This window comes from Colletotrichum abscissum, assembly GCF_030869225.1.
Source record: "Colletotrichum abscissum strain IMI 504890 chromosome Unknown Scaffold_28.1, whole genome shotgun sequence".
In the NCBI taxonomy this organism is placed as follows: Eukaryota; Fungi; Ascomycota; class Sordariomycetes; order Glomerellales; family Glomerellaceae; genus Colletotrichum; species Colletotrichum abscissum.
The window spans coordinates 480,980-494,210 of NW_026850187.1; the positions used below are offsets into that span (position 1 = coordinate 480,980).

Genomic DNA, 13,231 nt, shown 5'->3' on the forward strand with positions numbered 1-13,231 from the left:
CCAGCGGACAGCCAGCCAGTCGCCGTAATGCGGGACACATTGATTTTACACGTGAATTGCACCTTATCTCTGAGCTCCCGCGTCATGGCACCGGCATCGAACCATTTTCCCCTCCTCCACCCATGCGAAAAAGTCTCCATGTCCCCATCGTACAGAGACAACGGGGACCAAAGTCCACACACACTAAATTCAAGAGTCGGATATCCGTATTCAGAATGTGAAAAACACACCGTCTCAGCCTTTTGGGGTATGTGTTTGCAATTTCGTCTCTTGTGCTCAAAACCGTTTCTTGGCGGCGGCAACTTTCATATCTGCTGTAAGGAGTATCCTTTGTCTAGCTAGACTCTACCTAGATTACGGATACTTGACGGGGCCGACGAGGAATCCCACTCATCGAACAGACATTGTCAGAACCGCAGCATCGCAAACCCGCTCTCTTCTGAGCCAAGCAAAATGTCAATCTGCATTTCGGCATACCACCTCACCTAGGGCAATAAGCTCTCGAGGTCTGCCAAGACACATTTTCGTCCGACCTTTTGTGCGAGCGAAACCGAGCTCCAGTGGTCACCCTTGAACTTCCCCAGACTTCTGGCACAAGCCCAAGATCTGGAGATTAGACTTTTTTGCGACTCTGCAGTGTCTCTCCTGCTCTCCAATGTTTGTACAGTACACTGTCTTGACTGTCACTGTAACATGCTACCAAACCCCCAGGGCACTCTGCCGCGAGTGACAACAACTGCCGCGGTGTCCGGCGGTGTCCCGCGGTGCGGCGGTCGGTGTTCGGGATTTTTAGCCTAGTGGTAGCTGTAGCCTGTAAGGCCTGCTTGGGACTCGGGAGATCAGTGATCAACATGGCGCGGGGAAAGGGAAGGGGGAAGGGAAGGGATGGTGATGCGACGACCCCAAGGGCCCAAACCCATTGGCGAATTAGCAGTATTATCAATCAACTGAAAGCGCCGGGGAACGGTTCGCGAGGACAAAATGTCACATCCGGGGGAACCGGCGATACGCGATACTTTGGGGAAAACTGAGTGAACAAGACGAGGAAGGCAACTGTTCAGCAAGGAATACGCAGTCCTCCTCCATGCTTCCCGATCCCGGTCCATCCACACCGCAACACCCACGAAACCTCTTCACGCCCAAAAGGGACAGGACTCGCAGTGTACGAGAGTCTCATCGACGGAGATGGGCGCTCTGCATCGAACGATCCTGCGGGCGACCGGGACATGATCTTGAACCAGCCAGTGGGCACGAAACCGCGACCGAGACACAACTTCTTCGCTTCTCTTCAGGCAGAGCACGCGAGCAACAGAAAGAGAGGGTGTCCTCGTCAAGGAGACTTGGTCTCGCTGATGTGCGAGCTCTCTGCCGGTCGTCACATCTGTACGGAGTACATCTGCCTCCCCCGGGCAGTTTTTGCCCAACACGGCAAACCCTTCCCACCGGATCTAAGCAAGCCCACCTCCAACTTAAGTCCAGCAAGCCGGACAAACCACAGCGAAGCCAGGAGTGACAGACAGACAGCACTGTTTAACTCCATCGTTTTGCATTACTAGAGGATTGCCGCAGTACATATAAACACTACCCTACCCTCGAATTCCGTACTATTTAACCTTAACCCTTTTTATAAATTACTTATCCTTTCCTCTATTCTACCCTCTCCTTTATTAAAAAATCGCTAAAATTATAGTTTTAATAGTTTATTAATAAGCTAATATTACTATTTAAAAATAAATAACTTATATTTATATATAAATATTAAAAATCTTATTATTATAAAAATAATAATAAATATATTAAAATATTTAAAAGAGCTTTTTAATAAATTTTTAATATTATTTAAAATTATAATCCTTAAGTTATAAAAAAAAGCTAAAGTATTATATTAATACGGCCTTATCCGTCTTATTAGTATTAATAATAGTTTTTTTAAAATAAAATATATTATTAATATTCTATAGCTATATTATTATTTTTTATAAATTATATTTAATATAAATAAGGATTTTAGTATTATTTTTTAATTCGTTTCTTAGTTTTTTTATTAAGGCCGTTATTATAAAGTTAGTTTAGTTATTAATATTTTAATAAGTATTTTAACTTAATTTAGAAGCTCTTATAGCCCTTAAAAAGAGGTTTTTAAAGGACTTATAATTAAACTTTTTATTTATTATAAATAAAGTTATTATAATTAAAATTATAATATTATAAACTTTAATAATAAGTAGTTAGTAATATAATTATCTTTTTTTTATAATAAGCTTAAAAAAATATTTTAATTTAAGTACTAAGTAAGTACTATACTATTTTATTAAAACTATATTTTTATACTTATAACTTAGAAAGAATTAACTTTTTTCGATAACAAGGTACTTAGATAGATAGACAGAACAGCTCCAAGTTCAAACCCCCACGGCACGGACGCTGGGGGAGGAGAGGTGAGGTTGCAGTAGACGGCCAGCAGAGTGGAACTGGGATCCCGGGCCCTGCATTGCATTGCATCAGCGCCGCTTGTGCGTGCGGCGCGCTGCTCTGTGTGCCTGTGTGGGAGTCCGTCTGCCCTTCCCGCCGGGGCCCTGGCCGGTTTGGAAGGGTTCTGGGTGGTTACCGGGCCGGCTAACGAGGTAAGACGGCGCGAATTGCAAGCCGCTGGGCACGTTTTTTCCCTTTCTTGGTGGGTTTTGGTCTCTTTGGGTTGCTTGTCTGTTACTAGTGTTGCCTCGACTAGAATTACCTTCTACAATGGGCGGCTACTGTGAATTTTTAGCGTCTGTAGCTCTCTTGTGCATAGGAGAAGACGCTCAGCTCCGGTTCTTGCTACTTTTTCTTTCGGTACTGTCCTGTGCAGGATTTCTTGATCAAGAGCCTTTCCTGAATTGCGTCTTGTGGATAGGGCTAGCTTTCCACCATCAGTGAACTGCCCGGACTTCTCTCTCTGCCAATGTCTCCATGATCCATCTCCCCCTCCGACCGATGACGTGCTCCCGAGATTAAAACGTCTATTCCCCCCTGCCTGCCGTCTTCAAGAACCGAAAGCCGGGTGTCGAACCATTCCCGGCGCGAATCGCGCTGTGGGATTGCCACTCACTATATCCGTAGCAGTCCATCCCGATCCCGGTTGTACACAATAGCACACGGAGCACCCGCCGCACCGGAGGTGTAGACGTCTACTACGCAGCATGATGGTCCGATAACGGCGGCGCGGCTATAGTATGCCAATTAACTTGATTTGCAAGGCAAGGCGGAGCGCGGAGCCCCCAAAGACACTGCACACAATGCGGCGATTCGTGCGGCTAGGGAAAAGAATTCTGGAGGGTCCGCTTCAGGAAATGGGAAACGCTGAACCTAGTCCCCTGTCGCGCTTCGGGCTGCCTTTCCTTTTTTCCCTCTTGTCTAGTGGCCTGAATTGGGCAGGCTGCGATGCGATCGGAGCCGAATTGATCTACATGTCTCCGTTCTGGGGAAGATGATCCTCGGGATCTGTTTCCCGTATTGTCGCTGTCGCTGTTTCGAATTTGGAACTGCTTCATCCCGATTTGGTGTTCAATTCCCATACTCCATGAGGACATGGTGCAGTCGTTGTTGTTGCTAACTTGCTGCGAACGCCTTTCTGCCTCGACCAGCTCCGTAATGGAAGTATGTTGCTGGAAATGCACAATGATGTCGGGTTTCGGACATGACCTGGTACGGTCTTCATTCTATTCGACATGGCAAAGGAAGAACAAGAAAGGAAAGGTCGGACAGCCTAAGAAACTTCGAGTAAAGATTGCAACTCAAGGTCACAATACTTGCATCCTCCTTCTCACCATTGTTCATCAGCCAGACAGCCCTTTACTTGGTTGTTGTGACATCAGTTTCCATCGCAAACAAAGTCCAGTGTACATCGAATTGAGTTGTTCGCAAAAGTGACTGCCTCAGATCGGGAAGAGGGTCACAGGTATCATCAATCATACATCATGAATGTCATCCATCCCAAACACCTAGTTTCCCTTGAGCCAACCATTGTCTCAGCCATTGTCCCTTTGTATATTCCATCAGACTACAGCTCCTTCTTGTCTTCGAAGCCAATGCTGATACGCGGAGCAAAGGCGTCTAGGTTGGGCTCGTTGACATCCCAGCCCGCCTGCTCAAGTGCCTTAGAGTCCAACTTCTCGTTACTTCCGCCCATCTCGATCTCGTCCACGGGAATAGCGCCGTGGAGTAGCTTCTGACTGCCAGTCTTCGAAGCCAAAGTTCTGTCGTGGGCGAGCATGGTGGCGTAGTACCATGCCATGAGGGTGTCGATGTCGTTCGCCTCCGTGGGGGACTGGTCCCCCAGGAGTAGGATTCTGATCGTAGCGATGTCTCCTCTCTCGCAAAGGCAAAGAATGAAACCCGGATGAGCCTTCTGACCTGCCTTCTCGGTAGACTGCTGCTTGGGCGTGACAAAGCGGACGCGAGCGCTCTTGAGGTCCGCAGTCATGGCGTGGGCATAGCTCTTGGCAAAGCCAATCTTGGTGATGACCTCCCCGCGATGATCCTTGATAACGGGCGTCCAGAAGACGATACTCTCGCGCGAGGCGACCTGAGCGGGGGAAAGAATCTGCTTCGTCTGCATGTAGTGCTTGAAGAGGATCGTAGCGCGTTGCTGGTTGAGGACGTTGAGCTGAACGCAGCGGACCCCGAGGTAATTCATGCCGAGATGGACAAAGACGAGCACGACCATGAGCGCAAAGACGGCTTCCCTACTCTCAACGTAGCGAACGACGATGGAGCCCACGAGCAGACCGACGAGACCGACAGCGGTCTCTTGAGATGCCTCCTTCGCATTGAGCTCGCTGAGGTTGTTGCGACGAGCAAAGTGCTTGGAAAGAGCGGCCTTACTGGCGCCTGCAGCAACGCCACACATTGCGCGAAGAGCTTCTGCGAGAACGAGGGCGAGGACTTTGGTCCAGGGGTCGAAGTAGGGGCTGAAGAGGTCGAGGAAGAAGGCGCTATCGTTGAAAATATCAGCGAGGTAGCGGTATCTCTTGCACTCTGGCTCAATGACCAGGCCGAAGCGGTAGGCGAAGACAATTGTGGCGACGCGAGAGATTCCATCCTTGAGGATTGTAAGGAGCAGGGCGTATGTCGCGGAAGATGACGCGTCGCCAACTCCGAGGCCTTGAAGAATGGCCCGATTGGCAAGAAGGCCGGTGATTGTAGAGAAGAAGGCCTGGAGAGAGTCGAAGGTCTGGTAGCCAATGTAATCAGGAGTAACCGAGTCCGGGTAGCCGATTGGCAGGAATGCGTCGTAGAGAATCTGACGCATGTTGGCGAGCCCGGCTGTCGTTGAGGTTGCGAGGGCCGTGGTGAGAGTCGGGATGGTGTTTTGGTGAGACTGGCGCGCAAGTGTTATTTTTTGTGAGGCGGTATTGTGCAGCCAGCGGTGGGTAATTCTTCCGGTTCCATCTCTTTCCTCAATGAGGATTTCTTTCTTCTCGGCTCCTGCCATCCTTTTTCTGGTCTGTTGTTCGTTTGAGGAATCTCGCAGAGGGATGGCCAAGGAAAGAGCGATGTGGCAGGAAGGCAGGAGTGAGGTTGAATGAGAAAAGTGGGCCCGACCTTGAAGGCAAAAGGGAGAACTTTCAGGACGAGGAAATGCTGCCTTGCGATACGTCAACCAGCAATTTCTCTGAAATAAGCTCTCAAAGGCACTGAGTTCGAGCTGATGATGTTCTTACAATCCCGGTTCTTGATTTTATTCCTGTCCAGATGCTTGGAGACTCTGTGCCATGCTCGGCTGGCATACTCAAAGCTGGCGACACATGCCATTTAGAATCGCGAGAGAGTACCCATGAGATATTCACTATTGTCTGTGTCTCACTGACGACACAGTCGCCAATACTAGCAGGAATTCGAAATGGTATTTAATTAGGTGTTTCTATACGCACAAAGAGAACTTTTGAGCAACTTGAAGCTTGTTTAGATGCCGCCAAAAATGGACTAAACAGATCATCGCTTAACCGGCTCACCATCCTCGCCAACAAGGTAAATATCCGACTTAATCGGGCCCTCACCAACGCCAGTCTGGATAACACGGCTGACACCGCTCTGGATAATACCAGCAACAGTCTCGTCCAAGGCCACAGAGGACTTGAGATCCTTGGCGCCCTCCTTCCATCCACCGACGGATCCCAAGATAGGGGAGAAAGCACCAACGACAGCAGCAGCATTCTCCTCGAGGTAGTAGATGACAGCGTTCGGGCCGGCGTCAAAGGTGTACGCAGCAATGGTCTTTCCAGCGGCAGCGTTGATCTGCTCTACGGCGCGAATGGCGGCGCGCGAGACGTCGTTCATGTAGAAGATGGGAGGGTAGGTATCCGCGCACGAGGAGTGGAACGAGTTGGAGTCGCGCATGGTGACTTCGGCAAACTTTTCGAAGTCGCGCTTGGCAATAGCCTCCTCCATCTCACCCATGTGCTTCGGCACGACCTCGGCGACGCGCTGCTTGAAGAGGCCCGACGTCGCGACCGTCTGCTGCATACCCGAAGTCGACGAGACGCCCTTCTTGGCCGCGCTGACGACCAGGATCAGGGCGCGCATCTCGGGCCAGTGCGACGCCTCGGCGACAAGGTCAGCCTTGGAGTCCGTGCCGTCCGCCTTGTCGCCCATCCTCCACGCGACGTATCCGCCAAACAGACTGCGGCATGCGGAGCCGGAACCCTGTCTCGCGATGAGGGACAGCTCGGAGGGGGACTCGGGGAGCTCGTAGAGGTCGGCGATGGCGCGGACGAGGGCGGCGAAGCCGGCGGCCGAGGAGGCGAGTCCGGCGGCGGTGGGGAAGTTATTCTCGGTGACGATCTTCAGGGGCAGCTTGGAGAGCTTCGGGAGAGAAGGGGTCTTCTCCTCGAGGGCGGCGCGGCGGGCGCGCAGCTCGCGGAAGCAGGCCTGTGTGCGGGCGCCCGAGACATCGGAGGCTTCGCCGTTGAGGATGAGACTGTCGCCCTCGGGGTAGGAGACGGAGCAGGATGCTGTCGTCAGGGTTCGCAGGTCGGCTTGGGAGAGGGTGACGGAGAGGGAGCTGTTGGTGGGGAGGTTGAGCTTCGGGTCGCGCTTACCCCAGTACCTACGTTTGTTAGTATTGAGACATCTTGAATACACATCTGCAGCTTGGTATAACACACTTGACAACGGCGATGTTGACAGGTGCCGTGGTGCTGGCACGATAGACCTTGTTGTCTGACATATTGCAATCGAGTTTGCGGTCTGCTAGAGGCGGTCAGTGAAATCCAAGGCGGGGCAAAATTAAATGAGGTGATATCGGGATGCATTGAGAGGCAAAGAGAACTCATACCTTGTGGAAACGAATAAAGACTTGGGGTATCACAAAGAATAATCAGTACTTGGAACTGCGTTGACTCCCGGAGGTTCGAATCTCTGCGGACAAGAACACTGGGATGGAGTTGGTGATAACTTGGCGGGGTTGCGAAGCTCGTCCCCTCACAAAACAATAGGCAAACAATACGGATAATTAGCATCAATTTCCAGGATGGGATTACCTGCGGTCTTTGCCTGAAGAGGCTTAGTGCGGGGTCCTCAGGGGAAACAGCGCTTGGACCCTGCCAAAGATACGTACTCACTCTTCATTCAGTGAATGTCTCACAAGCTGAATCTTCAACTTCACCTCCCTCGTTCACTTGATAACTCAGACACACAATCACTTCGTTCAGCCTGTTCATATACAACTTGTCGTATGCAAGGCGCAACCATCAGAATTATGCGTCTATGAATTCAGAATTTTGTAATGACCAAACGCCGATGCAATGCTCCAATACTCCAAGCGATCCCAGTTGCCTGATGCAAAACCCCCGTCTAATCATCTAGTCATGTCTCATTGCTCGTATCTCATATGCTCGTCGTCATATCATGAGACTGCTGTGTCCCGTAGTCACCAAGAATTGTAGGGCTTGAGCACCTGGCTCTGTTTCCTTGTGTTGCTTGCCCTCCTCAGCAGGCCTTCATGCTCTACATCATCGTGAGCTCAGGAGGAATATTCTCCTTGTTCGACTCCTGTTCTTCATCATTGCAGAACCAGACACTCTGAGCGAGAGCGTCTATGGCTTCAATAGCGTGGAGAACAAACGGGTAATCGAAACTGACACTGGCTTGCATCGCAAGGTCTTCAATGTCATCAACGGTCTCAGGCAGCTCAACCTCCGGCGAGTTCTCGTCGACGCTGATGCGGTACCTCAAGAGCTCTTGGCGACGCATGTCCAGCAGCCGCACAATCCGGCGAAGAACCTGTCGGTCCTCGTAGATGAGGGGATCGTGAAGTTGGTCGATGGCGTCGTCCAATGCGAGCATGCGAGCCGAGCGTTCGACTTGCTCGGGAGTGAGGTGTCGGCCTGGGGTACCCTGTTCGGGGTTTGGATGAAGATAATGAAGAGATGCAGAGACTTCCCTATTGCCAGACGCATGCTCTTTGGTCATGGTGGCGGGTAGTCGACCGTAGTGTCTGTTGTGGTCGATTGCTCTGCCCATGATGTTGGGGTGTCGCTCTTGGAGAACGCCGACGGTACCTTGCAGTTCTGGGATTGTGTACCTCGATCCATCTTCGAAGCCGATGTTGATGTCCCCATTGGCTGGACGGAATTTCTCTTCAGACTCATCACAGAAGATGGTAAAGTCATCGTTGCTGAAAGGTTGTTGCTCCTCAGACATAGTGTTGTCTTCATCATCACCGAAGATGGCGAAGCCTCCACTACTGGTAGATCGTTGCTCCACAGAAGCGCCGCTGTCTCCGTCATCACAAAAGATAGTGAAGTCGTCGCTACTGAAAGGCTGCTGCTCATCATGAATAGCGCTGTCTTCGTTGAAAACAGGGACATTGTTAAGCGGCATGCGACGGAGAGTGGTTGTGGTGTCCCCCTGAGCCCTTGAGGCAGAGGAAAGAGTAGCTCCGATGAAAGGCATGTTGATTATGGCAATAGGATTTAAGGTGGGTTGTAAAAGAAAAGAGCCGCAGCTAAGACAATCTCGGGTCTTTTTGTATAGGAGCCAGAGTTATGAGATGAGATAGGCGGAAGTGGAAAGTGAGTGAATCGCCGCAGTAGCCAACTGAGAATGAGATGAAGAGTACAGAGTGGATTGTGTTTGCTTGAGGTGAGCCTGCAGAAGGAAAGGAAAAGAAGAAGGGGATGGGCTGGCTTTTATTCCCAATTCTAGGAGGAAGAAAGTTTTGAAGTGATTTGATTGAGGCGTTGTGGCAGTCAAGGTCCTTCAATTCCATGATATCGGAGATAGCAGTCGACGATGTATGTACCCTTAGATCGCAACAGCCGACTTAGACCGCAACTGTATACCGCTGTACCTTCATGTTCGAAAGCCGTCAAGGTAAATGAAGAGTTTCCATAGGGTGAAAGTTGGCCGTGTGGCCTGAAACTTCTTTCTTGACCGTTTCGCCCCAGAGGAAGAATAATGTGTGAGTCAAGTGGTTTGATACCGGGTTTTTCTCAAAGTATCGTGAGTGATTTTGCGGGCATCGTTAGTTAGCTTCAGCGGGCTGGGAGGCCACACACGGGTTTTATGTCGCACCTTTATAGCAAGGGCTAAAATGAAAAACGACCTTGGTGGTGCTGTGGAATAGAGACACCCAGAGGCTGGTCTGATACATCTGGAACCTTGATACAGCACATCTAATCTCCATACCCGAGGTGGGATAGGACTCTAGTGGGCAGTCAGGAGCTCAGCTCATCTTTGCGTTTTGCTGCCAAATGCATTGGACTCGGAAATCAAGTACATTCCTTCGAAACAACGCGATTGTATAGACTCACTTCTAGTCTTTTTGGCCAAAATTTACACTAGCGGATAGAGTATAGGTGGGAAGGTTCTTAGTTCCAAGGAAAGGGTTTTGAGGGTCCCGGGGAGGTCCGGACCATGAATCTAACAGATCTCAAGAAATGCATCACCGCATATGAACCGTGCGATTACCACCTAACATGAAAATCTCTGTGTTGCAGCCAACAAGGTTAAAGCTACCAGGAAAGAAACCAAACAACATTGACAGAATTCCCTGTCAAAGGGACTCAGAGACGTCGCCTCGTCTGCATTTTGGCTAGGCTGACAGTCGATAACTCTTCGCCATAGGGCTAATAAAAGCCCATCTTGACCTAGTTCTTGATGATCTTCTGCTCAAACCAGTCAAACCTGACCTACTTAGTATACCTTGCAGCACCCACATGGCAATGGTCGCCTGCCGCGTCGTCTGCCGTGATTACAACCTAGTGGGCTTTGTCACCCCAAGCATCCCGCGTTGCCTCAGGTTGTCCTTTGAAAAGGTGATCGTCCGCGGCATCAGCAACAAAATACAGGACACTGAATTTTGTCGGCTATGCCCTTCAAGCTGAAATATGAAGCTTTGTCCAGGTACTCTGCCGGGGTTCGAACTTTGAAAGCCCATAAACCATGAGACAGGGGCCAGCGAGCTGTCGTTAGGACACCAGGGTCCGTGAAGACTTTCTCTGCTGCAGCAAAGTCCTGGACTCCCGAGTATCGAGCCAGGCCCTTCTCGGCATCGAAGACGGGGATACCCATAAGATTGTATAATCCATCGATACTGAATACCGCAGCAATGCGGTGGGCGAAAGCAGCAGCGCGGGCGGCAAGTAATTCTGCCATCGAGTTTCCGACAATCCCAACCTACTTCATATTGACGATTGGTGCAGTTTCCAGGAAGTCCAGAACAGGGGAGACGACTGTTTCCCACTCGTGGGTGAAACCGATTCCTTGATAACGGCGTGCACAGATCTGTCCTGGGCCGTCGTAGCATAGCACATTCCAACCACGCTCTAGAATTCCGGCGCCATACTGGTGGTGCATTTCTTCTATTGAGCCATCGTAGCCATTACCCAGGACGATGGTCGGCAACTTCTTGTCGGCAGACCTACATACCGGGAAGAAGATGACGGGTATGTCGAAGCTCGGTTCCTTGACCATGCGCCTATAACCAGGAATAGGCAACCGAGAGTTCGCCTGGTCAAGACACGACGTCTGCTTGTCGCAAGAAGATAGTATGCAAAGATCTTCCTAGTCGCCGTGCAGGTAGAAATCGGTAGCTCTGTAATAGGTAGATGCTCGGAACATGGCGTCGCGGATTGGAACCGGATTCGTCAATTTGTTTGGTGAAGGTTGAGATCAAGAGCTTGTTGAAGAGAGTTAGCTTCTTCATCATCACCTATGAGTACGCAATTACGCAAAGAGGCTTATCAAAAGATGACCATAGGCAACTTACTGTTACGTCGGACAACAAGACCATCGGATCGTCAGTAAGCACGACATTATGAAGCCGGTCATCACGATAACGCCGAAGGGCGAGCAGTTTCCCATCGGGTTCAAGTTGAACAGTCCGCGTTTGCGAAAGTACTTTTACTGGCGAATGATATCCCATCACTTGCTTGGCAGCTTTGGCACATCCGCCTTGAATATTTCTCTAGTTAGGCTCTTTTTCAAGATTGTTCATGCTCGACTATGAGGTAAATAATCCTTGTGAAAGTAGATGTACTCATGTCGATGCCATATTGGAGTTGGTTGGTAAGTACGACGATTCGATCCTAGTTCAGTTGTTCCTGCGAAGCATGAAGTCAACCAAGGCATGAGTTAGGAAAAACTAGAGATGAATTTGCTATAGTCCACTTGCACCCGGTGTGATAGTAGGAGATGGCCAACCTTTCAAGGGAATTGAATCCGGATTTGTGGTAACCCCGAGACGCGATGAGTCTCGAAGCCCCTTTTGCTCCGTACAAAACTGGGGAAGTTACCATGGCTACTGTAACATTATCACTTTTCTATGCGTTTGACTGCTAATTCTCATTGATTCCGAGAAGTGATTCATCTCCGGTATGAGGAACGTAGAAATGGACTTTTCGTTTCTTACTACGCCACCCTTCCTGGTTTTCAAAAATCAGCCTCACAGAACGATACCACCTTCTAGGTATACAGAGAAAGCCCCCAGACAACAGGCATGCTACGATCGGTGCCGCAAAACACTACGTACATATTACAGATAAACTGGTCCCCCGTCACCCCCTCTGAGAAGAGGCATTGTAGCCCCTTCAATGTATGACAATGTCTGCGGCTGTGCGGGAGCTCTCATACTTAGTAATCGGACGAATCGAAGAGGTAAGAGTGTTGTGCTTAGCGAATCGAGCCCGACTGGCACATTTTCGAGAGGAGAGATCAAAGCGAAGCTACTATATGTCCGACCTATGAAACCCATCCTACTTCTTCACACGCAGATTTGCCCGCTCTATAAGGGTTTGGCTGGTCATCTAACCACCTAACCGCATTTGTCGCCGTAAATTCCACCATTCTGGTTCTTTTGGCCATCTGTACGACAACAATCTGCCGACTGAGTTGAGTTAGTTATCATGGGTGTTGGTACTGCGTAGCCAGCATGCTACTTACGCACTTGGCCTTCACTTCGGCACTGCAAAGTGGAGGAGGGTTGTTGCTTTGGCAGCCTCCATATATACCCTTGTTCTATCAGCGTACTATCTTGAGCTCAAAAACGAGATTTCCGACTTACCAGCCAATAGACACAAGTGCCAACATCTTTGAAGCAACATCCCTCGCCAGGGATGCGCTTCCACGGTTTGCACTGTGCTCGTGTGAGATTGCGAAATAAGCCTGTAATCGGGGTCTCTTACCGCAATGGCAACCGATGGGAGCAAAGCGGCGTATAGCAAAGCGTTCAGCTGCATGTTGTCTTGTTGTATAGTCAATACTTGTATGGTCTTCGATCTGGTGCGAAGGAGATTCTCATTAGTGAAATTGCTCGTACTATATAATATTCTTCTGCCTCCATCATGGACGAGTTCAAGCAATGCCAGGAAAGAACAAGAAAACTCAATCTTTTTTGATATGAACCTTTTTATATGAATACGAAGAAAGAAATCATTTGTTCTGTGACAAAAGTCCTAATGAATCTTGAGCAAATTCTCACACTGCTCACACTCATATCAATTTCAGCGATAACACTAGCCAAATCCGTCTCGAACTTAGTGATCGTAAAGTTCGCAGGGGCTTGATGTCACAGGACCCGTCTCGACACCTTAGGTAGACTAGGGCAATATTAGATTCGTTCTTACATTATCCATAATACGTTAATTACCGTATTGATTCGCTCTGTCAAGCAGCGGTTATTAAATAAGGATTTAGTAGGGATATATCAATAATTGCAGGAAGTAAGTAGCTACGGGAATATACCGACTAT

The 13,231-nt window shown here is 49.4% G+C and overlaps 5 protein-coding genes across 5 annotated transcripts; all 5 read right to left on the reverse strand.

Annotated features, from left to right (window-relative positions):
* Nucleotides 1-4,039: 4,039 nt before the first annotated feature.
* CABS01_10826 (uncharacterized protein) lies at nt 4,040-5,473 on the reverse strand (the record flags this gene model as incomplete). Its single annotated transcript, XM_060544181.1, has 1 exon — nt 4,040-5,473. One exon carries the CDS (start codon nt 5,471-5,473, stop codon nt 4,040-4,042), a length of 1,434 nt encoding a protein of 477 aa, XP_060398905.1.
* A 500-nt stretch (nt 5,474-5,973) lies between these two features.
* On the reverse strand, nt 5,974-7,207 carry CABS01_10827 (diphosphomevalonate decarboxylase; the record flags this gene model as incomplete). Its single annotated transcript, XM_060544182.1, has 2 exons — nt 5,974-7,087; nt 7,146-7,207. 2 exons carry the CDS (start codon nt 7,205-7,207, stop codon nt 5,974-5,976), a joined length of 1,176 nt encoding a protein of 391 aa, XP_060398906.1.
* A 779-nt stretch (nt 7,208-7,986) lies between these two features.
* Nucleotides 7,987-8,934, reverse strand: CABS01_10828 (uncharacterized protein; the record flags this gene model as incomplete). The annotated part of the gene is made up of 1 exon (XM_060544183.1): nt 7,987-8,934. One exon carries the CDS (start codon nt 8,932-8,934, stop codon nt 7,987-7,989), a length of 948 nt encoding a protein of 315 aa, XP_060398907.1.
* A 1,380-nt stretch (nt 8,935-10,314) lies between these two features.
* Nucleotides 10,315-10,956, reverse strand: CABS01_10829 (uncharacterized protein; the record flags this gene model as incomplete). Its single annotated transcript, XM_060544184.1, has 2 exons — nt 10,315-10,576; nt 10,664-10,956. 2 exons carry the CDS (start codon nt 10,954-10,956, stop codon nt 10,315-10,317), a joined length of 555 nt encoding a protein of 184 aa, XP_060398908.1.
* Nucleotides 10,957-12,295: 1,339 nt separating this feature from the next.
* CABS01_10830 (uncharacterized protein) lies at nt 12,296-12,719 on the reverse strand (the record flags this gene model as incomplete). Its single annotated transcript, XM_060544185.1, has 4 exons — nt 12,296-12,367; nt 12,424-12,492; nt 12,545-12,616; nt 12,666-12,719. The coding sequence occupies 4 exons, from the start codon at nt 12,717-12,719 to the stop codon at nt 12,296-12,298; spliced, it is 267 nt and encodes an 88-aa protein (XP_060398909.1).
* Nucleotides 12,720-13,231: the final 512 nt, after the last annotated feature.